The sequence below is a fragment of the Stylophora pistillata genome, chromosome 4, assembly GCF_964205215.1.
Source record: "Stylophora pistillata chromosome 4, jaStyPist1.2, whole genome shotgun sequence".
Classification (NCBI taxonomy): domain Eukaryota; kingdom Metazoa; phylum Cnidaria; class Anthozoa; order Scleractinia; family Pocilloporidae; genus Stylophora; species Stylophora pistillata.
The window spans coordinates 20,550,272-20,575,783 of NC_142522.1; the positions used below are offsets into that span (position 1 = coordinate 20,550,272).

At 37.6% G+C, this 25,512-nt stretch overlaps 3 protein-coding genes across 8 annotated transcripts; 2 read left to right on the forward strand and 1 right to left on the reverse strand.

The window, feature by feature from the left end:
* Positions 1 to 441: 441 nt before the first annotated feature.
* Positions 442 to 14,415, forward strand: LOC111327228 (uncharacterized). Of its 2 annotated transcripts, XM_022931359.2 has the most exons (16): positions 450 to 727; positions 3,164 to 3,435; positions 3,661 to 3,940; positions 4,905 to 5,197; positions 5,575 to 5,727; positions 6,161 to 6,204; positions 7,558 to 7,658; positions 8,307 to 8,631; positions 9,027 to 9,059; positions 9,229 to 9,360; positions 9,700 to 9,822; positions 10,380 to 10,730; positions 11,420 to 11,645; positions 11,994 to 12,146; positions 13,103 to 13,251; positions 13,800 to 14,415. In XM_022931359.2, exons 1-16 carry the CDS (start codon positions 605 to 607, stop codon positions 14,012 to 14,014), a joined length of 2,973 nt encoding a protein of 990 aa, XP_022787094.2. In that variant the 5' UTR covers positions 450 to 604; the 3' UTR covers positions 14,015 to 14,415. The 2 variants fall into 2 exon arrangements, with proteins under 2 accessions (XP_088613812.1, XP_022787094.2); XM_088757686.1 differs by lacking the exons at positions 13,103 to 13,251; positions 13,800 to 14,415 and adding an exon at positions 12,618 to 12,715 and having other exon boundaries at positions 442 to 727.
* LOC111327230 (uncharacterized) lies at positions 1,900 to 20,622 on the reverse strand. Of its 2 annotated transcripts, none has more exons than XM_088757691.1 (3): positions 20,311 to 20,622; positions 19,370 to 19,470; positions 1,900 to 2,339 (listed from the first exon to the last, which is right to left on the reverse strand). In XM_088757691.1, the coding sequence occupies exons 1-3, from the start codon at positions 20,534 to 20,536 to the stop codon at positions 2,232 to 2,234; spliced, it is 435 nt and encodes a 144-aa protein (XP_088613817.1). In that variant the 5' UTR covers positions 20,537 to 20,622; the 3' UTR covers positions 1,900 to 2,231. The 2 variants fall into 2 exon arrangements, with proteins under 2 accessions (XP_088613817.1, XP_088613818.1); XM_088757692.1 differs by lacking the exon at positions 1,900 to 2,339 and adding an exon at positions 17,945 to 18,466.
* Positions 17,875 to 25,512, forward strand: LOC111327229 (octopamine receptor beta-2R). 4 transcript variants are annotated; one of them, XM_088757689.1, is made up of 3 exons: positions 17,875 to 18,321; positions 22,636 to 22,748; positions 23,100 to 25,512. In XM_088757689.1, exon 3 carries the CDS (start codon positions 23,126 to 23,128, stop codon positions 23,993 to 23,995), a length of 870 nt encoding a protein of 289 aa, XP_088613815.1. In that variant the 5' UTR covers positions 17,875 to 18,321; positions 22,636 to 22,748; positions 23,100 to 23,125; the 3' UTR covers positions 23,996 to 25,512. The 4 variants fall into 4 exon arrangements, with proteins under 4 accessions (XP_088613815.1, XP_088613813.1, XP_022787095.2 ...); XM_088757687.1 differs by lacking the exon at positions 22,636 to 22,748; XM_022931360.2 differs by lacking the exons at positions 17,875 to 18,321; positions 22,636 to 22,748 and adding an exon at positions 20,268 to 20,403.

A 25,512-nucleotide genomic window follows, 5' to 3' on the forward strand; every position in this document is an offset into this window, starting at 1 on the left:
TTAAAGTTGAAGCACAGGTAGCCCATCCGAGTGAGCTGAAGCTAACTGAAGACCGTTCCACAACTACGCAGGTGTTGTATGAGATCATAAACGTGGAATGAGGAAGCATTCTAGTAAAGGTCCCAATATGATATAGCTACAGTTAATGTTAAACATATAACAACATGCAGTCATTTAATAGTACATAATCTCGAATCAACGAATATCTATTGTAGCAAAACGGTGGGATAAGTTCTTCTCTATAGGGTGATTTTAAGAAAAACTTTGGTGGCTGATATTTGACACATTTTCAAGAGTCATGTCATAATTGACCACAACGCACAGTCATCTTCCTTATGATCTGAAGCTATTGTGTGGCAACAAAACCTATCCTAAGCAACACGGGCGAGTACAATTGTACTTTTGTTAAACCCATCATGTCATGAATTGTCAAAAAAGTTGACAGATAATTGGTTGACCACCAACGCTCTTCATTTGTGTTGGAAAGATATAAAAAGAGCCATATCTCAAAGGAGCACGGCTTTTGGTCTAAACCCTACAAGGCGAGCACATAGCGCTCGCGCATTTCGATTTTCAGTTTAAATCGAAACCTGCGGGCAAAAAAATGGCGATGCGGCTTCTTGCAATATGGATTTTTGCTTTTTCAGCTTTAGGTACATTGACAGAAGCATCGCACTTTCGACACGGCAGCATAATGTGGGCTCCAGACGATTCCAACAGCAACACGGTAGAGTGCTCATTAATTCTTTCATAACAGTTCAAAACTACTCCAGGGTGCACTTTTACTTACCAAATGAAGGCGTTACGTTTACTAATGCCGATTTCTTCTAACGGAGCGAGGCGAAAAGGTCAAAGAATCGGCAAATCATACCTTCAAAAACTTATGAATTGCAAATTTTTAAAATTTGTACGGATGCTAAATTAGCCCAATAGCTGGATTCCCTCTGTCTTTTGGTGGTATTTTGAAGTTATCTTGATGAACTTTTTCAATTTTAACCGATAATCAAAAATTTTTTGTGTGTCTAGGAATAAGATAACGAACAGTAGGCCCAAGGTATAATTTTTAAGACAATTCAACAAGTGCACTAGACCCATTTGACACGAAAACAATGCAAATTTGATCAGCACAGTCAATTCCCTACTCAAGTGCAACTTAATTGGCACAGCAGGCTGAAGATTTGTCAAATTCGGGTCACGATATCATATGAGCACAACCTGTGTTTAAATAATCAGAAGATTTGTCAAATTCGGGTCACGATGTCATGTGAGCACAACCTGTGTTTAAATAATCAGAAGATTTGTCAAATTCGGGTAACGATGTCATGTAAGCACAACCTGTGTTTAAATAATCAGACCTAAAAACGGTAAAAACAAGGTTACTATTTGTCTTATGAACAAATGATGTTTTTCTAACTTAAGTTTGAGACACCTTAGTTAAAATTCAGGTGAAGCTGAGTGTCTTCTGCGGTTTCAATAACACCGCGAAAGTTCTTGATCTTCGAACAAAAAGGTGATGATGTGCACCGGTGGCAGTTCGGCCATCTGTAACTTATCTTGATCGCCTTGTGTTGCCTGTTTTTCAAATCATCTTTGAAAGCCTTTCCATAGTTTTCTTTTGACCTTCTCGCATTGAACTGAAATATTTCCCGCTTGAACTGAAATATTTCTCAGAGAAGGCATCTCGATCATTATTTTCAGCCTCTATACAATTCATTTCACACCAATTAACCCATGCAGTGTGTCGCTTTTCTAAAAAAAAAAAAATTTCAGATGATGCTGCACGTTTCGCGCAGATCAATTGTTAGCTTCAGCAATAACGCCATAGTTAAAGTCATACTTTGGACTTCCTGTCAGCATGCATAATTTTAGTATGAAGGACTATCTTAAATTCAGGTTTCAAAGAGACAGTAGAGTTCTAACAAATGAATTATGCAGTTTTTTCCGTTGTAAGCGTTAGATTATCCGTATCTTTAGGAAAGGATATCGCTTTAATAAGAAATTTGTATAGATTCAGCTCATAAGAAAAGAGATTGCCTGTATATCAATTGTTCAAATTCATCACGCAATCGCACTGGGCAGAGAGAGAACATACCTTTTCCAAAAAAGCCCTTTTTCCTAGATTCAAGAAAAATATAGCAAATATTTTCCTTCTCTTTTATCAATGTGTAATTGTGCAAAATACACATATATAAAGTAGCTTCGCATCATTGCACTAAAAGTTCAAAAACAACTCACTGCAGCAATTCCTGAACCGTTCCCCCGATTCTTAACCATATCTCGCATAGGAATATTTCCCCAACTTGCATCAGCCACGCGAGGACAAAACAACTTCTTCTTGCCTAAGGAGCAAGAGATTTAGGTTTAGTGTTACAAATAATATCTTATACTGAGCTTGCCTGTAATTAAAGGCTATCTCTCATCTTGACTTTGGGATTCCTACATTTCGAGTCGATTCGAGTCATTTTGGAATGTCATGTTATCATAAAGAACTGATCGTGAACAAAAATTACTTCCAAACGTAGTTATTCAATCATTAACTTAAACACGAAGGCGCGCTTTAAAAGGAGCCTTAGGTCCCACTGGACCATTTACCAATCAACCGTCGTGTGATGTAGAACTCTTAGAGTCAAGTCAGCTTGAGCTACAACTACCCCAAAGCAGTGAATAGCGGGCGCATTCCTCAAAATTGTTTTATGTCTTCATCCCAATACAAGAATTTTTGAGATTTGTATTTCCTTTCTCCAATGGAAACTGTGTTTATTTGTGGCGGTAAATTTGAGATCGAAGTAGGTGGTTCGCACGTTACCTCATGCCACCATGCTGGTGGAAGTAAACAATAGATATCTCATTAGCTCCTTTTGTTCGTCTACCAGCATTTAGCATTGACCCGCACGCGTCAACGGTGAGTGACAAATGAGCCTAGGTTTTTCCAGAGAAGACTTCCTTATATAGCGCGCCTTCGTGTTTAAACTACCCCAACATACCACATTCCATGCAGATCGACTATTCACACTTTACTTTATGCAAAATAGGAATAGCCGATGATGCCACGCAACTATGCATATTTATGTTTTCCTCCCACTTTATGCGAGGTGACTTATATCGTTAGCCTACTATGAGTATTAGCTGGCAAACTTTATGTCATTTGCCTGTTTATTCTCAGGTACATTTTTCATTTCGTATCGGGTGGAGACGGTCATCCAGCTCTAATCTCAACTGCGACCAGAATATGATAAGCAGCAGTCAACTTATATCTTACGGAGGCTCGTGGAATACAAAATGTGATAATTCGTATAATTCACTATGTGGGTCTTCGCATGCCATTTCAAACACCTACTTCTATTGCACTGATTATAGTGTCTCTGAGGATTGGACCGTGGGCGAAAATAACTTTACTTACACTTTCCACAACAGCGAAAAGCAATGGCATGTGAGGTACGTTAAACCACCGGTATAAGGGAGATTTAAAATAATTAAATTTAAATCATTAATGTAGCTTACATTATGTACAATATTTGGTAAAATAGAAATTTTTAGACCAAAGAGAAGCAAGAGTCAAGTTAACTTTGAGACCTCCAGTTGCGGTTGGATAAACAAAATTCAAAACCAAAACAAGAGCAAAAGTTCACCGGAAGGATGCCATTTCTCTTTTTTTATAAGTTATTCAGGTTGCTGTTGGATTTCTCTGAGTCATTATGCTGGTTCCTCAAGTTGGAAAGTAGAGACTGCTATAAATCTCGCTCCACGATGGGACAACGGCAAAATTAACTCATCTCCTGTAACAAGAAGCCCACCCATTGTTCGATTTCCAGGAGGTTGCCGTCAGTCATTTAGGATCCCAGTTGAAGACCCAGATGGAGATACAGTGAAATGTCGCTTTGCGACTTATTCAGAGTCCTTCAAGGTCAATACAAGTTTTCCTTACGGTGAATTGGATGAGGTAATTGAAAGTAGAACTGAAATCTAATTAAAATGCTCCTGATATTTTGTGTCTAAAATTTCGCTTCGAGGTTTAGACTATCCGAAACGGTGTTCCAGAAGCGAATTTTCCTGGACACGGTAGAAAAGAAGTAATGAGTTTCCAAAGGAAAAATTACGAAAAATTAGTCGAACATAAATCATTTTTTAACATGTTTGATGTTATGTACTTTTGCTCGTAAGAAATAAACATAGCTGTACCAATTGCGCATGCCGGTTGATACAGTCCTTAACTGCGGCTAAAGTACGTTTACATTGTACATTATCAAACAAAAAGAGTACATTGTTGAAATTTAAAAACGATCTATGGCTAAAATGATTAAAAACTACGAGCTTTCGAGTGCCCGAACTGCAGTCCTCGACGGGTAAAGTGAATGATAAGATAGCGATGAGAGAATTTTAAATTAAGACATGAACTGCGAAATAATGAGAATGTAAATGATTTTGAATATTTGTTAAAAAGAATGTTGTATTGTCCAGGTAACGAGCAAGAACTGTTATCTGCGTTAGGTGTCACTCTGGTATGCCACACTTCTAATGTATTTCTGGTTCTAGCTGAAAGATTATTAAATTTAAACAAAGGAATATTAATCCGGCAGCCATTTGTGAAAGTGGTCTATGTCTTTATTTAAAATTCTCTCATCGCTCTCTTATCATTCATTTTACCCGTCGAAGACTGCAGTTCGGGCAGTCGAAAGCTCGTAGTTTTTAATCATTTTAACGAGAGATCGTTTTTAAATTTCAACTATGTTCCACACTGGCTGCGGCCCTTCAATATTTTCAAAAAGATTGTAATAGATAAACTTATCAACTAGAGACCGTTATGCTGATTCCACCCCACATCATTCATATTAACTCGAAAGGAACTTATCAGATGGCTGCAATTACACAGCTTTCCGAGTTAAAAATTAAAGTTTCTTTTGTAGACATCTTGTCTTCTAACATACGATGGGTCGCAAGCAGCAGTTGGTGGAATCTATGCGATAGCATTATCTCTAGAAGACTTCCCAGCGGGTACAACAAACTTTGGCAGCGTCACACCGTTCAGCAGTATACCATTACAGTTTCTTGTCATGGTTGTGGGTAATCATGCTGGTCATTGTGACGAAAAACCTGTCTTCACAGCAACGACCCCAAAAGATGGTGAATGTTCCGATGTCCCGATTGGCTCTTCTTATAGAGCAGTAATCGAAGTACAAGTGGCAGATTTCTCAAAATCGTACGTAAACATAACCACTAGGCTTCGATTATTTTTTTCTCTTCGATTTTATATCCACTTCAGGGCACAAATACCTATCTTTGAAAATCCTCATAAGTAACAATCTCCCATGAATTACGACCAATTTTTAAATTTTTAAATGTAAACTACCATAAAAAATCCTATTATGCTACGTTTAATTTATTAAAATGAAGAAGCATTTCTATAGAGAAAAGAGAAAACGAGAAGCAAGTTACGCTTCCGTGGTTTGCACAAATATCTACTCGAGTAAAACTGGTCACGTGACAAGATATTAATCTTAATAAGAAGCTTGAAAAATCTCGGTATTAGAGGTCATTATCATCTATGTCAAGTGTTATTCTATTCAATCATTTCAGAATTGTGGAAATAAGCACTGCATCTCCAAGTGGAATGCAACTTACTTCATTACGTAATCAAGGACAAATCTACTACAGGAATGTCACGTGGTACCCTAGTCAACATCAAATAGGACAGCAGCTTTTCTGCTTTAAGGCAGTAGACTCTGCTGGGTAAGAAATAAAGGTGTTATGTACATCATTCCCAGAGAAGTCATTCGACTGAAGAATTCTCGTTTCATGAAGTATCTAAACGTTTCATTTGTAGATCTTATCACAAAGTTTTTGGAGACAGTTTTTCAGTTATTTTGGTTAATGATTTGCACCATAGTTGTAAACCTGATCGCAATTGATATGACCCTAAGTTATTCCGGACAGATATTTATTCGTCTATGACAAATCGACGACTTATGGGAACATAATCTTTCAGGTTCGTGCGTTTGTGTGTGTGGCAAAGGGTAGGTAGCGGCTGATGTATGGCTTTACCGTTGAAACGTAAAATTCTTCGCTCTCTGATATCTCTTTAAAACAAAGTAATGATTTCGTAATCTATTTATTTGTCTATGTGATTGTTTTTGCTATACTTATAAACTGTATATATTTACAGACTGGAAAGTGACTGGCGATGTGTGACAATTCTCGTTGGCATGAGTAAGGAAATGAAATACTCTTTTTCTTTAGAATCGAAACTATAGTCAGACTTAATGCAGAAATTATGTTGCGTTGCAGTAATAGTAACTGCCCTATTAAGAAATCTGCTACGTATGTAAATTCAGTTACCCATTGACTTTCATCGAATAGAAAACGTACTAGTCGGAATTGCAGCTTTAAGACAGACTTGTAAACCACTGAAATAAGTTTCCTTTAAATAGCCATCTGTACTTGGAGTAGTATCTGAAAGTTTGAAAATACTTGAACCTCGAGATGTCTTCCAATATACTTTCCATTTAGATTGTTTTCATATTAATGACTTCCTGTTTGGGGTATCATTCGCGTTAACTTTCGTTACAACGCTTAGTTTTGGGAATCTAATGGTCTTTAAAGTTGTTGCTGTTTGTCATGCATCCTATTGCCATGCATCCTATTGAGTAGGAAGGCATCACCAGAAATCGGAGACATTTCTAGCCCGTTACGAAATGTCAGTGGTATATCGTATTACAGACAATTCGATATGGCGGCGGTGGAAGCGAAGTGAACACTTAACTTTCTATTTTCGTAAAACTCCGCCAGAGAAAGGCCTGGTATCTTATTATCCCAGAAAGCCAAAGGAGACGTCAAAACAAGGAAAATGGCGGCCAAATTGTGCAGTTACAAGGACTTGTATCTTTCGTGTTCTTCCTTCCTAAAATTGAGATATTTAAAAATGACGTATTGGGCTTTAAAGCTCTGTGAAAATACGAAGAGTCTCCCGGCTCAAGGAAAATTTGTGGGCCAATATATTCGACCGTTTACAAGCGGTTTAGTTGAGCAAACTTCTGCAGAATGCATATCGAACTGCGCAGTTGCGAATCTTCACAAGGTTGTTCCCACGACTAAAAAATTGGCGAGTCGAAGCAGATTTTAAGAGTTTGTATGGGAAATTGGAGTCAGAATGAGTTTGCTCGTATACCTTGGGAAAAGGTAGGCTTGAATTTGAGTATTTCTTTTTCGTAGCGATTGACGCTTTAACCGATGTAGGCTGCATTTCCAAGTACGCAGCGAAAGAATATCCCATTCTTATACAGCTATTTTGAAGAAACAATCTTTTCCCACACATTTTCTCATACTGTTTCAGCGCCATTTTTCTTGTAACACGAGAACCGCCTCCGCCATATTGTCCCAAATTTCTGGCAATGGGGAAAAGAATCAAAATATGAGCGACATTCCTGCAGGAGACGGCTTATAGGCAGAGTAGCAGTATCATACAAAAATGTTATTGAACTACCACCTAAAGGACTATGTTCACTGATATTTCAATGCGCAAATAAAGGTTCAGCAATTGATGATCAATGACCATTTTTCCAGGCAGTACTCCGCGAGTCATTTTAGCAACTCGTAGACCCTTAACACCCGTGAGCAGATATGGATCAGGCTATTCCAGCTGGAGCGTTCAGTTTGACCGATTGGTAAGGATAACACATTTGTAAACCTCGTGCTAATTGCTATTCGATTTAAACCTCAAGGTGTGGGTTGACTTTTAGAGTATCGTGGCAGTGTTATCAATAGCATTTGAGATCAGCCTGTTTTTCAAATCAACCTTTTGGGGCGGTTTTCTATTTGTTGCTTTAACTTGTCTGATTTGTGAGTTCGTTCACATTTGGCCATACTTTCGCTCATCTTTTGAGAATATTTGGCATTACGTATTAAGCTCTTGGCCAGTTCATACTCACAATAATAGCCTAGCTTTTTTATGTAAATCGGTTTTTACTTATGATTCATTAGAGAGAAGAAAAACTGACTACGTCATCATTGGCTTTTCTTCTGTCTTTTTGAGGTATTAAAGAGATCTTGTCGATCTTTTCCCGCGTTTTTCGCAAAGTTCAAGTAATGATTATCTATTTACCTTTTTTGGGGTGTCCCCGCAGGGTAAGTAGGATACGTTCATGCAAAAAATAGAAGCCTTCGCCTGCTATTCCATATTAAATTTAAGCTGTTCAAAACTGATAACGTCTAAATGTACGACACAGCATAACATATATTGATTCACCCCCTTATTCTGTTTGATCATATCTAGAAAAAACTATTTTACCACGAGAATGCCATTTTTCCTTCAGATAAAAAAACCTCGAACATCAGCTTACATAAGACTCGTCTTGCTGCCCAGCGGACAAACACTCTACAAAGTAGACGCTCTCTCTAAAAATGTCACAGTCGGTAGTAATTCAACTACTCTGCAATTTGCGATACCTTATCCTGTGTTAAGCATGGATGGATTATACGCAATCTCAATGGATAAAGGAATAGTGGTTGGACAAGGCTGTTCTTCTGGCGGCACACCCACACCCGGAATATCATCCTTAAGTGACTGGAGATTCTACATAAATGGTGTTTGTTCTTCTGGATATTCTCTTCGTACACCCTACTTCAATAGCTGTGCTGGTACGCAAATTTTATATTTCTTACTTATTAGAAAGAGAACCTTATAGAAACTAGGCACACTCAACAATTTATAGATAAAATCTTCATTGTGGAGTTCTAGGGTTTTGATTTTATGTTAGTGCCCCCGGATTCATTGACATTCCACGACAATTTACATGGACTGTGGAACTAGCTTCTGGAGGATTCTGAGCTTTCATCTCCCCCAAAAGAATTCCGTCCGTCACTCTTTGGGTCCGTTCCTCTATTCGTACACTTCGGTCATCCAGTCGTTCATGCATTAACCCATCCTTCCCTCGTAGTGTGACTGGCCTATTGCACCTATGTACCCATCCTGTCCATTTACACGTATCTTGCAGAATGTGGTATTCAATATATTTTCCTTTTTTGCCCTTTAGATATAGATGAATGTGCCTACACTGGTTCTACAGGTGAGTGACAGTATCTTCAGGTTACTTTTACAGCAATAACGAAGGGCAACCTGTCGTAAAGGACTGGAAAATGTTTTGACTTTCTACATGAATCTTCTGCTTTTTCACAATTTGTTTTCAGTTACCGATGTACCATAATTTTCTTGTTCTGTACATTGGAACTCTTCAGGTCCGTCAAATATTTTTCCGGAGTTCACGTTACCAGCCGGTTGTGATCAGGACTGTGACAACACTCCCGGGAATTACAGCTGTTCTTGTGAAAGGGGATTTCAACTCCAGTCGGACGGAAAGTCTTGTACAGGTGAGAAACATTAGAATTACTGACTTATAATCATAATTTAGTCCCCGGTACTTGTATTTATAGTACTCCCTTTACAAACAAAACAAGAACTTCCGTACCAGTCCTTTCGTATGTAACACTTACTCTCATCGCTCTCATAAAAGAGGATTAGTGGGACTGTTCTTGAAACAGACGATATCTTTGCAAAAAGTTGCACCTAATAAGGAAAGAGGCAAACACCTCTAAATCTTCAGTCCTTTTCTTCAGCATGAATCTTTGTTATAAAGGCTATTTTTCCTCTAAATCGGTTATTGTCCTGCTATCAAACTGAAAGGTGAAGCAGCGAGCTGTTTTTTTTAGATATCATCGAATGTTCCATCAATAATGGTGGCTGCAGTCATAGTTGCTTCAACATCCCTGGAACATTTTACTGCGGATGTCCCAAAGGATTAACTATGGGGATAAACAATTTAACTTGTGTTGGTAAGTAATGGCTAATGTGGCCAGAAATGGATTAAGAAAAATAAAGAGAAAATAGATCAGGCTTTCTTCAAGAGAAGGCAACGAGGAATCTTCACAATTTAGAGGTCCAAGTCCCTTGGTTCCTAATTTACATTTCTTAATTTATGTTTGTAATTAACAAAGAAGTCAAGATTTGTCACGAGAGTAGAGCATTAAATCTTAGTCCCCTGTAAAAATCAAATGCAGACCGGACCACCGAGTCGGCGTTCGAATGTTACCAGCTAAAGAAGGGTGAGCCCGTTAGTGAGCTGAGTCACATGTTGGGCTCATATGCCACTGGTGGTCTTCATTTTGTAGGACTACAAATTTGGAAAGTGTCTTATGTGGAGAGTAACTTGGATGCCAAATTTTTAGCACAGCTGTAAAAAAATAAACATGTCAGACATTCGTTGCGAGTTTTTAAGTGTAAAGGTATTTATTTCTTTCTGTCCGTTACCAGTCAGTGAAGTAACTGCAAACCTCTATGACAAATTTTTGAAATTATCGTAAAGTTTATAAAACCTTCTCTCACATTTTAGACCAAACTGCAAGTGTTTCTTGTGGAGAGAACATAATGACGGTTTCTCTGGAAAAGCAAAGATTCCATTACTTTACAGCCAATCAACTACGCTTGCGCTATGCCTCATGCAGAGCCACCGAGAATTCCACCCACTTCTTAATCAGCACCTCTTTAAATAACTGTGGGACGCAGCGGAACGAAACCGAGGATTATTTAATCTTTTGGAATGAGGTCCTGGCGGACGCCCTGATTATCGATGGTGTGGTTACCCGCACACATGAAATAAAGCTGCCATTTTACTGCCACTACTCCAGGAGGAAGTTAATGAGCCTGGCCTTCACACCTCAGAGAATTTACTTCGGGAATGAAAGTAACTTTACTAAAATGAAATAGATAAGTTTATTGAAGTTTCTATATAATTAACACCGCAGCACTGAGGTTATTAAGTTAGAGGGGACTTTAGCTCGGTCTCATCAGCATGAAGCGACCATGAGTATTGTTTCATTTCTTTACGAGATGCTAGTTAATCGCAGGCTAACCCCCAGAAAGTTATCAGGGTTCTCTGTCCGTTTTCTTCCCATCTAACCAAGTGGTAGGGAAGGACACTGTGAGAGTCGTGTCTTGCAACGAACTAGCTGGGGCTCGAGCTCAGATCATTTCGTCTCGAGTCTGCAGCGATAACCTCCACGCTACTAGGGCCACCCGTGTAGATAGGGGGGATAACTTTCAAAAGTCTCAGAGCAATCCAACCGAACCTTAGACTTCTAGACTCCAAATTGAGCGCCTTAAACCATGTAAACCACTCAGCCATGCTACCTTTACTTGAGAGTCTTGACTTCTTAAGAAAATTTTGCGGTAAGATTAGCTTCAACCTTCTATGTAGGCAGGTGAAAAGAAATTTCCTTCAACATTTGTCATGAATGCCCTTTATGAACCAAAAAGTACCTGGTCGAATTCATATCTAAGAAAATTTCCTCGTACGTACCTTTTCACCTGTTTATATCGATAAAAATAAGGAAGTGGCTGAATCAGTCTTTTTTTCTTATTTTCGCTATTTAGCGGGATATGGTTCGTTCTCTTTCAAGATGGACTTCTATAAGAATTCTTCTTTTGCCACGCCTTTCACAGAGCAGGACTACCCTCTATCAGTGGCTCTGAATGAGTATGTGTATCTACAGTACAGTGTGGCGTCCACAGCTGACCTGGTTATCATGGCTGAGAACTGTAAGGCAACTAAAGACGTAAGCTTTTATTCGTGGCCGCAATACACCTTTCTACAAAACGGGTAAGCACATATTATACCATGATCAAGCAGAACAAGTTGTCAGGTAATAAGCTTTGAAAAAATGCAAAACCTTATAAGATTTTAGCAAAGGATAAAAAAGGCTGCGGTTAAGACAACCTTTATAGTAAAACTAGTGAATAACAAGACTGGAACTCTTCAGTTGGAAGTGTCGCTAGTAAAGCAGCAAATTCATTTTATGGTCATAGGCCGTTATATGGTCTTGTTGGTGAACCGATCTCCAGCCTTCGTGTGTCCATACCGAGGCTCTACTATTACCAATGTTATTCATTTCATTTTCTTATTGTTGTCATTGTTGTTGTTGTTGTTTTTTTTTATTCTTTATGAAAGATGCCCAGAAGATTCAACGCTTGACTACAGTTATAATCCAACCCGATACTACCAACAGTTTAAAATCCGAGCGCTTAGATTTCGGAACGACTACGACACTGTTTACTTCCACTGTGAGCTGCTGGCCTGTCACCGTAATTCGCCGGGTTCCAGGTAGGTTTCAGATTATTCAGTTTCACTGCAAACAAGCGAGGTTGGACTGAACTACCCCAGTTGGATTTTTGAAAGCTAAGGCATTCTTCTAAGTGTGATCGCCCAACTATCACAACCGATTTTTCTTTTTCTTGTTTGGTTGATATCAAATCCGTGACATATTTCCATAAAATGTCACATCTGGAATTGTTTTTAGGTGATTGACGAATTCGGTGAATGATAAGGTTTCAATCTCGTTACTGATATAATTGTTTTATTAAAAACGCCCCCAAGAAATTGTTATTTTGTGAGAAGAAACCGGATTTTTTAGCTCCCTTTTGATTTTAAGCCGACGCGCACGCTTACCATATTTGTAGATTATGGTATATTGGCTCAAATACCATAATGGCTAAGCCAATAAAAAGTCTTGAATCGCATTATCCAATGATCTAGTTTTTAATAAATACATATATATTTGGCGTGCAAACCAAGTGGACTATTCAGCTGGAGCTTATCCAACCTCATCCTCCGACCAGGAGTATTGCTATCCTTCCTGCGTGGAGCACCATCGAATTAGCCTGCGTCAACACTCTTCGTCAAATCTGCCTGACATTTCTCTACTGTCAACTTGTACTCCTTGGTCGATCAGGCAATGTTAGAGAAAAGTGGCTCGCCCTTGTAAGTACTGACAACAAGATAGCCTTGCAAGAGCTAGCACCTGGACCTATCGTTTAGGATCACGGTGCAATTACCAATTCAAGCCATCCCGTTTATTAGTATTTTCTTATGGATGGCTTGAAACACTTATAGAGATGAAATAAAAGCAAAGGCTAGGCAAGTTTAAGATGGCTCACTAGTAAAAAAATAATAAAAACTTTAAAAATGTGGCTATTCAGAAATGCTTTTTCGATTTGTTTGAATTGAATTTTTTCACTTGCTAATCTTTTGCAATTCAAAACCAACGAACACTTTTGCAGGTGCAGCAAGGGCTGTATTAGGAACAAAAGAAAGAGGAGAGAAGTGACCCGAGATGGAGTAGAGCAAGAAGAGAGTACAAACAAAGTCATTCTTACAGGTGGACCTGTAGTGTTCAAGGCGGCAAAAGATGGCAAACTACTCGATCACGGTAGGTTTTAGAAATAATATCTCGTTAATACAGGGTTTTATATGTTTGTTAAGATACGATCGGGTTTAAAAAAGTTCAAGGATGCATTCGTATGACTGCGTCTTTTACCACCACCTACTAGTATTTTATGAGGGAAGAATGACACCATCTAAGTGTAATGATCCATAGCGAAGATGAAGATTTAGATCCAATGTCTAACATTCATGTACTCACGCTAAAAACCACGAACAAATACACTTTTGAGACACTTAGTCACCCTTCCGCGATAACTGAAGATAACGTCTCATAGATTTTGTCTTGTCTCAGTATCACAGCCACGATTCTCTTAGCTGGCGCAATAAAACCAAAGGGATCTGTCCTATTCATTTGGGATTTCTCGAATTTGATTGGCTGTTAGGAAAAACAATCGCAAAGCAAGATCCAGAAGTTGATTCCCTGAGAGACCTTGACCCTCGTCGCTGATTGAAACGATCACAGCTGAGAGGTTAGGACCTGAATGATTTTACTCACCAGGAAAGCGACACACGTTCTTGTTTGTTGTTTTATAGAGCCAAGTCAAAGTAAACAAACAGCTCTGATCGGTGGTGTGGCAGGCGCTGGAGGATTTTGTCTGATCGCAGTTGTAGCTCTGGCTATTTTGTTGGTCAAGTCCCGCAGGACGCAACCGCGTTTGTCAAACAACAAGAATGAAGAGAGAGCGGGATACAAAAATTCTGCTTACATACCGGAGGCTGACGTGAACGGAAACGAAAGCTGCGCTTAAAACGATTATAACGTTAAAAGGCTAATGGTAGCTTCAATTGTTTGCTAAACTCCCTCTGTATAGCTTCGGTGTTAAGAATTCAAAGCCTGTTTGTTACTTTTTAGAGAGTACATGTTTGCTTGCGTATTGTAATACGCTCGAAAACTAACATTAGCTTCACCAAGAGCTCATATTTTTTTAGAAGGTGTCCTCTGGACGCAAGGCCAGTATAGCAGTATGCAGTAGTCAAACCTTTCAGTTTTGTGCATATACTGTAGTCGTATATACAACTTCTCGAAGGTTTTTCTCTTAACGTGTAACTTGGCATTGTCAACATTGTTTATAGGGAGAAATAACAAAACGCTTGGCTATAATTTTGAAAAAAAAAGTCTTACTTGATTCATTTAATAACGTGCACCCAAAGTCATGAGCGCTATCTTTTCAAGAGTCTGATCTAAAAACATGGCATTTTCATTTTCCGCCTTAAAAGAAACAAATACTACATACAAAGTTACTTCAGTTCTGGTAAATTTTGGGAGTATACTAATCATTTGAAAATTTTCTTCAACAAACTTAACTGTCACAGATGAATGAAATAGCTCATATGGATGTTTTCACGACTAGGGATGCCCCCCATTTTGAAAACATATCAGTAACCTGGCCACTTTCGCAAGGCCACAATAACCAGTTCACAAACATGATCTGCTGCCGTGATTATCGAAAAAACTCTATCATGTGTGAATCATCTGCAGTCTCATTTGTTTAAATCCTAATTTGTCAAACAGATCGTCGAAAGATAGACACTTTTTAATGCGCTTTTGAAAGGTCAGGTTACTATTAGAATTTCAAAGAGCGGTCAATCGCATAAGTATAAAAATACTGTCTAATGGCAGAGATAAAAATCACAGTTTATGGTTATCACGGTTTCTTAGCTATCGGAGTTGCCGCCAACGACTACTAAGCGTGGCTCACCCACAGCCCTGGAACCTGGAACAGACTGAATGGATTCTGACCTATGTCTACTCCATGTCGCCCTTTATTCCTTGACGCATTTTTTGTTTTTGTTTCTCAGCTGTATGTTTTGTTTTTGTCTTCTTTCGCTTAATTAACCTTTTGTACCAGAAACACATAACCTGGCACTTGCATTTGTTTCGTGTTTTCCCTATGTGACAAGTTGTTGACATTACAACAGCTTTGATTACAAAAAATATAAATTTTGTTGGCATCAGTTTTTTCCACTAATTGAATTCGCGTTTCTGTTTTTCTTCACCGAACGATTCTAGACGTCTCATTTTGATGTGTTGCAACCAAATACTTGCTTCTCTCTTTAAGAGCTTTGTATTACATTGAATAAATACTACTAGCGAGAGAAATACAATTCCTCTCCTTTTCATCAAGGAATAATTTTGAGAGTTATCGCGATTTTGTTAGTTGAAAATTATTAACCAACTCTGCGGCAGTAAAGAAAGGCGGAACGTTAAACTGTAATCAGCTTCCCATATTTTTGGCTTCTTTTTTTATTTCCCTCCATTTCTTCGGCGTTTCTATTCTTTTTGGGAAAGGAGAAAAAATGATTTCAGCACTTTATGGAATAAATGAGATCATGACTGCATAGTTGAACAAAGATATGAATCTATCCATAGGCGCAGACAACTGTTTCTGGAAAAACATCAAAGAAGTGCTCAAACGAGGGTGTACCACAATATCGGTGTTCTCGTTTCAGCCTCTTACGCCAGGGTCATAAGGTAAATGATTGTCAAGTACATTACCAGATAGTCGGTAGCCGAGAAAGCGAAAATACATAAAAAGAGATATAAGTCATAGCTCCCTCAATAATAAAAGGAATACGATTAAACTTTTACGATTACGATATCGGGAACTAATGGAAACGTTTACGACGCCAGCACGTCATACTTTTTTCACTGATGTAGTATAACTGTTGAGGTTAATTTTTTCCTTTTTGCGGAGATTTTTCAATCCAAATCGATTTCATTCATTTTCCTTTCCCTAGGATTATGATAATACACACTAGGACGTGAAAAACAAATTTAAAATTGTCTGAGGATGTCCAGTTGAAAAGGAAATTAGAACCACAAAATAGTTATGACTACATCATTGACATAGTATTGATAAAATCATAATTTCGTGCATTTTTCCTTCGAATGCGAAGAAAAATTACATTGGTGTAGGATAAATCTGTGTATTTATGCAAAATTTAAAAATTAAATTGTTTCATCCTGATATTCAGAAGCCTTCACAAATTAGAAATTTTAACCGTGAGTCGTACGAAGAACCCTTTTCAGATAATGCAAATGAAGTTAGTTGAATTTGAGGACACCTTACCTCCCAAAGATACGAATTCAAGTTTTTATCGGGTCGATATCACTCAGCACATAGGCGATAAAAATCGAATATTCTTGGTAAAGATAATTAATATTAGTCCACTAGTGTATCTTAGTGAATTTAAAAGCTCTCGCGTACACTTGAACTTTCTGTTGCTTCGCCTCCATGGGAGTTCTTCTTTCATCCATTTTTGCCCTTCGACCAATCTAAGCTTCAAGTCGAGGTAAGCGAAAAGAGTTTCCTCGACAGTACTGACTTACAACAAGACAAAATAACAGTTTATATTCTCTTGCGTACATGCAGATTCTTTATTTTGACGTTTGGTAAATTTGTTTTCATGGCGTCGCTGACGTCCTGCGATCACTATCGACAGCTGGGCTTACAGCCCTTTGGAAATCAACGTAAAAAAAATTAACATTTAAATCGGAGAATTCAAAGCTAGAATTTAAATTGTCAAGAAAAATTAGCGTTAAAATGTGCCAATCAGATTATTGGAAGGGGGAATGTTTTATCTTTTCCCTCTACTATAGATTTTGTACTAATTAAATGACTTCTTGAGCGCCATCTTATCGGAATACAGGTAAAGTAAAATGACCAAAACTGAAAATTTTTGATGATAGAGTTGATGGAATTATTGGACAATGATGACAAAATATCAATTGCAGAAATTTTCATCCAAAAGCGCCTTTCAGTTTAGTTCACCAGAATTAGCTTCGAACTCCTTTATCATTTCACTTGGAGGTATACAATATTCTTAAAATTAATATTAGAACAAGGGATGAAAATCAAATTAGACTAAGCTTAACAAACATAGCATAATGTACGAATACTGATTGGATAGAATTCCTTCTTGTCGCTATTCCATAGATATGACCTCTGTATTTTAAAGTAAACTGTAATATACTGTTTAGAACCGAAACTAAAGTTAATTTCTGTTGTACTTCGCGCCCGTAAATGTTTTTAGCTAAATCGCTTATTTTTGGAAAAATTCATGGAAAAGTAGATAGGTATCCAAGGTCTATTTTCCTTCCCGTGTGTGGATAATTTGACTGCCAAGTGTCCCTTGAATCAGCTATCTGCAACTAGCTGCCTGCTACGGAATTACGGTTAAGACCTCATTTAAGCGTTATAAACCGGCTTAGCGCTCAATTTACTTTCCTTTAGTTGAAGTCACTTAATACGTTTGCTTAATGTCACAGGTGTTTGGCAATTCACCAACCTTTAACAAGTAACCCCAACTGTTATAATAAGCTTTGTTGATTTTTAATTTTTTTTCTACGAAATAGATTCGCTTTGAGGAGCTTTGATTGCTTGTGGCGAGCGCGATTCCAGTTTTTCTGTTGCTGTTCTTTAAGAGGTGCTCGACATCATCTCAGGTTAGGTTCGCCAGTTAATTCACTTCAAGCAAGCTATCATCTCAGCAAAGGGAATTTAAAATGAATATGGAATATCACTTGCAATTTTCATCCATGAGAGGCCGGTATTAAACTTAAGTTCAATTGTTGCGTAGGAAAATCACGTTCGAAATCAAGCCTAATTTCAGCCACACGCCGTTTCAATTGAACCTCATTTTTCTGAACAATAACAAGAGGGCTTACACAACCACCGGAATAAAATGATTTATTTCGGATAATCTACTTTAAGAAATTTTCAAGGTTTAGTAATTGTCTGAGACCACAGCCTAAGTTAGACTTCTTTTAGTAACTGGCTCGAGCAATTGTGGTCACTGATACCTATCTGCATATTTTCCAATATTTTCCAAAAGCTAGACATAACACTGTTATCCATTATACGGATATGATTTTGTAACAATTGAAATGACCATAATATCAGACAGCACTCATAATTAAAAGTTCGCTAAATTGTTCAAAGGAAACTTCCTTTCAAGGACGTGCAAGACAAGAACAGGACGTTGAAAAGTTCTTTTCGTCAAAGATATTAAATATGGAGAAGGAAGCCAAATTCACCAGCTGCGCTCCCAACAGGTAAATTATATTTCCTACAGTGCATTGTCATGATAAGCAAAATAGATACGAAGGGATGTATGCAAAAAGAGTTTTAAGAATAACCATTGCATGCTTCAAGCTTGGTGGAAATTTTTCGTCTCCATCTTTTTTCCGCCTCACGTATCTAGAAGGAAGACGGAAGGTTGAGCACTTAACAATTATGTCATTTTAAAATTTGAAGATAAAATCTGATAGTCGGATGTCGTCGGTGTGATCGCGTGGATGAACCGTGCCTTTTTCATCCTCTTTAGGCATAACATCGTTTTTAACCTTCTTGAATGCTGCTCCTTTCACAATTTTCTTTTTTCTTACATTTACTTGCATAACCTTCTTCAAATGTAATTGTTTTTACACTTGTCGAATCTTGGCGATGGTGCGGTTTCACAGCTTCTTAGCAATCATCCTTGATCGATCGGGTTTCTCTTCTGAATTTCAACTCTTCGCAGTAAATTTTAAATTTCCCTAGTATTTAGGATTAATCAACAGGCTCCTCGCCAGTCAGCAAGCAGAAATAGTTACGTGTGTGAAAAGAAGTTCAAAATTAACACGAGCACAAATCATTACTACAGTGGCGTTTAGATTTCAATTATTGTTGTTATCATTATAATTTTCTTTTCGGTGGATTTTCCATGAAAACCATCTAAAAGACGATTCACTAACTAAAAACAAACTTGTGTTATGTTATTGCAGTGAAGTACTCCATAAATAACCGCAACAACATCCTCACCATCGAAATACTTTTTCCCTCGTTGGCGTGAAAACTTTGTCGCCCATGCCAATTTATGCGTGGAAAAGATTGTGGTCATAACTTATTATTCATTCTTCGATGAATTTTCTGAATGAAACAACAAAGGTATCAAAACTTAAATACATTTGTGACCGTCATCGCGATTTTCTAAGGGAATCAAAGTTCTTCGTTATAAATTGATCAAATGAAACTGGTAAGTATTTTTCTCGCGCTCCAAAAGCACTTTCGTTGCTGTTTGTTCGTTTACTCGTCATTAACCTCAAACATACAGTCTCGTACCTCATTTGAAGCAGCACCCAAACAGCATATGGAAGGCACAGGATCAAAAACCGTCGAAGCCTCTTTTATCCCTGTATTTCTCAGGTCCCATTGCAGTTCACCTGCATATGAATACTTTGTCATTTAGTTATCGACCACAGATCAAAATAGGTTCATTTTGTAATTCATTTGGGCTCTGAGTCAGTGTGAGCTTAGCATAAAATTGTACCATCCCGAACAGCGGGCAGAACGTTTGAATAAATATGGATTAGTCACAAGTTTGTACAAATTTTTATCACTCAGCTCTAGGTTTCAGTCGTTTTCATGAACTCTCTGTCTCCTTTTATTTTTTTTTTCCGGTGGGGGAGGGGGTGGGGTTAATATATACATAAAATGAACATGTTTTTTGTCATCTTGAAACCTTTATTTTGTTGCCATTTGAGGGCATCCAGTCAATAGTTCCTAATCTCTACACAATTTTCGGTATTGAATTTTAATGTCATTCACTGCTTGTGCATCCCGCTAGGTTTTAATTGACGTCATGATTGACGTTTCCTCCTCCAATATTGTCATTTGAAAATTCTAGCATATGCATAAATTATCCTGACCATCGTCGTAAAGGACGATCACCAGTATAGATATAAATATTTTTTTCCGTTTTTTTCTAAACACGCGATAAAGATACATGACGGACAGGCTACGAGACATTCTGGAAGGAATAACTAGATAGTGAAATATAATGACCCTCAAACGCATTCGACAGGCTCCGTAGAATGTTGTTTGCTGGTGTTGTATTGTTTTATTCAATTATTAGCTCTTTCAATGCAGTACTGCCTGAGGCAATTTGCTCTTTGAGCTTTGAACAGTTTAGCTATAATAATTATCAAATCATTTTCCTAGAGAAGTGCTCTTGTTGTGTTCTAAACAAACTTGTGGAGGCACTGGCGAATATCAGCAATTACCTTCCACCATTCGGCGACGGTATAACATCTGTTGCCAACCAAGGCCACATCCGGAGCATTGAACTGCAGCAAAAACCACAACCACTTTCAATTGTGAGTAGTCGCTTACCGGGCATCCAGTAACGCAGAACCACGATCGTGCAAGGGATCTGACCGTTATTAGCGATTTAGAAACATCTTTTAGTTTGATATCTAGATAAATGGAAATGGTAAGCCTTTCTGTCATTCATATACGATACACAATAAAACAGACTTGGATGGGCTTGGAGAAGCGAGGATTTCATGGCTGAATAAGTAGCAACGGTTTCTCAGTGTTGAATATTAACAACGAAATCATGTTTTTTTTAATTTTTGGAAAAGATGACAGCTTCATATGATTGATTCTCATAATTAATACTTGCCTAATTTCTTTTTGTGGGGCAGTTACTGACATTAGTCGATTGACAGCTATCTATCATTTTATTAAAAACTGTCTGACTAAATGCCATCTGAAGGAACCACTAAAGGGAAGATTATCCAAATCTTTCCTAGTTAGCCTCTCTGTTAGTGCTGTTTTGATGTCTATAGAAATTTGTGTTTTGTTTTTTTAGGATCTCCGATCTTGGAGCGGAGTTTAAATCGATGAAAAATTCGAATAATGACATAGATCAAAAATTATGTTTGTGATGCAATACACCTTTTATATATGAGCGACGTAATTCCAATTATAAACAAAACTATATACAATCTAATTGGTCATTACGATTTGATAGATGTTGATTCAATTTAGTTCAGTTCTTTAGAGGGCGACAGAAGGTGTTAATGCTTTCTCGGCACCCGGACGTGACTTAAATGATTGGTAGTAAAGTGTCGGTAAGCATTTGGAATAACAATGGGAAAGTTTCAAATATAGTGAGAAAACGATTTCTCTGCGGCTTGTTCACGACTGGTTTCCTCACAAGTCCGCTTAAAGAGGTACATCGGGAATTCTCTTTTTCCGAATGGAGCAAAGGAATCGTGAAATGAAGAACTTTATTGTGTGGTTTTTTAATGCTATGTTTGCTTTAAATACAGGTATAAATAATGTACAATAGACCTAGTTATAAATATATTTTGTCGATTTTGTAAATTTTAAAATTATTTATAAACTAGTTTTAATATCATGTTATTTAAAAAGGCGAAACTTCAAAGTTTTCAATCCCAATAACAGTTTGGCCTATCACTAGCAGGGTTCATTCGTTTCTTGACATGCTAAAGTACGTAGTGTTCATTTCAACAGAGCTGAAAAAAAGACATTCAGTTTTTCCTGTTCCATTTCATGGAATTCTTAAACAAGAGGTAAAGGATCGTTTGGAAAAGCGTCTCGAGAGATTTTATAGTTGCATTTATCTCCTACAATATAAAGTTGATGAAATAACACTTTTTTTCCTGAAAATTTAACCAGGAGGAAAATGAACATCAATCTTAGTTGGTGACTGAAAGGTTGCCCAGAGATCGCTTGAAAAACAAATGAGCGCAATGACCTATTGTATCGTTTTTCACCTCTTTTGGACGACCACTATCCGGTTTGCATCATGTAATATAGATATAGAACGATTTTCAGTTCAAAATTGCAAGTTACAAAGGTGAATTTATTAAATCTATATTGACAGATTTAGCTGATCTTTTGAGGAGTCATTTCTTACCACAAGGTGCTGCAGTTTCTTAGCTACAACGGCGCATCATTAATTCCAATCAAAAGTTAATTTCCTTAAAGATAACAAGCAGTGAGTAGGTTTGAATTCATAGCAGGTTTAACCTCGATAGAGTGACCTTGCACGTAAACATAGAGAGAGAAAGGAAATAGTTTTGTAATGCAAAAAAAAAAACGCTCGCTTGACATTATCGGCTCGTCTTCAGTATGATATGTAAGTCACAACTAAGATCAAGATACCAAGATTTCTTACTGCCACAGTTGCAAGCTCATGAGCTTTAATTACCCATAGCCCTTAAAAACACGTCAGAAAACTGTCAAAAACAGCAAAGCTACTAAAAATTTTTTTAATAGAAAGCAGCATAAGAAATATGCGTGCAATATTTCACCTTTTGAAAGAACTGTGAATGAACAAAAAGGCAAACTTGATTAAAATTGGCAATGTTTACAATAGTGTTCAAAACATCATTGTCTCCTCTCTATTCAGGTCCAGTATAAATCAGAAGAAAATACTTAATTGTCTGAAAGGAATGAAATACGTTTTTTGTCTGTCGGAAGCAGCGGAAATACTAAGGAGCTCTACTCCGGTATCTTGTCGTGCTTTGATAACGGATGATATATTGTTTGCCACAATATACTCTCTTTTATTCCAGGTCGAATTAGTGACTAATAAGTCATGCTAATCCGCAAATTTAACTCCAGTGAAGTAAGAACTGGGCGAAAAAGCTTGAAAATCTTAGAGTGATTCATCTTTTCTGCCAAACAGGTGGGCAGTTTGAGATATTTCAAAAATTTTTTTTTCGTTTCATTTGAAATGGCGAACAGTAAGCGAAAACCATAGGACATTTATGTGATGGAAAGGATTAGTAAAATTAAATTCGAAAAAGATAAAGATGAATAGAAAAAAGGAACCAAACCAGATAAGGATGGAAAAAAATCGACTTGGATTGCACTTTACAAAACCCTAACGATCTAATGCTAATTTTTGTCTGTATATAAGAGATGCAAACGTGATGCTGACCTACGATTGCGGCTCAACCGAGTTTGAAAGCTTATTAAGAGTATTTTCACAGGAAAATAAGGGAATCCAAATAATTAACTGTATTTCTGCTTTCAGTTTTTTTAAGGTATAGCTGTTCCAATATGAGTAATTGGTACTGGTTGACGGCATGGCTGCCCTCAATATTAGCTATCATTGGAAATGGCCTCGTCATTTACTTGATTCGTACACGTCGAAGACTGCGCACCGTACAAAACAGATTCCTTCTGTCACTTGCCATAGCTGACTTCTGTGTTGGGACATGTTATTACCCAGGGCAGGTAATATGCAAATTTTTGCTCGACTCAAAGTGCAATGTGATGATTCGAGATGACATAGCAGTGTTCATGATCTACTCTTCTGTGTCTAATCTGTGCGCCATGGCTATCGACCGGTACATCGCCATTGTCAGACCTTTACGTTACTTAACACTCATGACAACTACGCGCGCGAAAATACTGACGACAATTGCATGGATGATTCCGATGATAGTATACTTTATTCCTGCCATTTGTGTCAGCCTGAAATTGTTTAGCATAAACTTTAAGATCAGTGCAGTAGTCTGGACCACGATCTTCGAATTTATTCCGTGCACCTTGCTGTTGCTCGCTACCATGCAGGTTATCATCATCTCGAAGAGGCATCGCCGAAGAGACGCAAACCTTTCTCAGTTGACTCTTCGACAAAAAGCTTCGACTACAGTGATCGGATCAGTTGTGGCTATTTTTCTTCTTTGCTATGCTGTGGAGGTTTACAGCTCGTTTTGTCATTTTACATCATTGTGTGCTCCTCGTGATGACATATACAACGCAGTTCGTCTTCTCATCATAGTTAATTCGGCTGCGAATCCTATAGCTTATGCGTTGTTTAAGAGAGACATGAAGAGCGAACTTAATAAGATGATCTGCAAAAACTCCTTCACGAAATCAAGCCTTTGGTCAAGACGTAGTAATGAAAGATCGACAAGTCTTTGACTTACAACAACTGTTCATCTTGAGAAAAAAATAGATATGGGTTCGCTTTCAGAATCAAAGTTGCCACTAAAGAATATGTCTTACAAATACTAACTCGTATTTCACCCTTTTGTCTCGTTCTGTAATGAAGTGAATGCCTTCTTTAGATGAAATCAACAAAAAGGTTCGAGACAAAATTCGTGTAAAATTTAATATGAAGGATTATTGTTCTCTCTTTTATAAAGATGAAGGATGAAGAACTTGGACTATATAGAGCAATAAAATAATAAAACAGTATCCTTTATTTATGGATAATTAGTGTCAAAGCGCTTGCGATTGAAAGGCCATTTTCTTTTCGTTAAATCTTCAGCATTAAAATATAATAATTTCAAGATGAAATTGATTTTGAGAAGTGACATGCGAAAGAGCGATGCATATGTATTTCATAATGGACCTCTTTCGGTTACATTTGCGACTAGCCTTGTCATAACCTCTAGAGACTCGATCAAGCGAGACCAACGTGCAAATGATTCCTTTCAAGTTAGAATTTGTACTCGATTCCCGGGTTGATACACGCGCATACGATTAACACCAAACCAATATAGGATCTTTTCTTTCTCTATTCCTTTCCTATTCTTTGAGGCGTTCTTATATCGAAGCGGTCAACTGAAATCATTACGTGAAGAAACTACTTAAGTATTATGCGATCATAGCTTTACGAATAATATCAGTTTGGACAACGAGCACGTGGCAATTAAAGGAACCAAGAAAAGTAAAAAACTAGCGATAGGTTTCGCTTTGAATCACAACTACGGGTTGACATATTATTGAGGATTATGGTCTAACTTGTCTTCTATTTAGAAACGATCTTGATTACACGAGGTCTTATCCTGAACTGAAACGCTAGCTACAATTTTTCTTTCTAAAATGAACTAGTCACGGAGGCGTTAATCAAACCATAAAATATTTCGCAGCTTCCTTCGGAAGCGACAACATTTAACTTCAACGGAAGCGGTTACACAACGGGTTTGATAACATTGACAGCTGAAATAAAAAGGGCACGTTCATTATTTGGATTCCTGTAAGGGACACTATGACAAAATTTTAGCATTTCAATAACTTTAATTCACATCTATAATAGCTTAAAGGCCAAATACGAAGCAACCAATGTACATAAATATGTTCCATAACTCAAATTCCTTATTCTTAAGATGAGTGATTGTTTATCGGGCTTCAAGGCTGGATACTGCTTGAATGGGGAAAACTTGCTGCATTCTGTTGTTACTGAATGGAAAATAACAAGAACAGACCAATACACATAGCAGGTGGAAGCTAACGGCAGTGTGCGGGTGTAATGCAGCGTTAAAGACCCATTTTAGTCCAAGCGTGGCCCATAGAATTTCATCTTTATTTAGGTAATAATGATATTCAAAATTTACAGCCTGGACAACTCAGTTCATTGTATTTAAACCTCAATGTAATGGGCCATCTCTAGAAATAAAAAGAAATCCTAGTTTTCGTGTGTACTTTGAAAAATA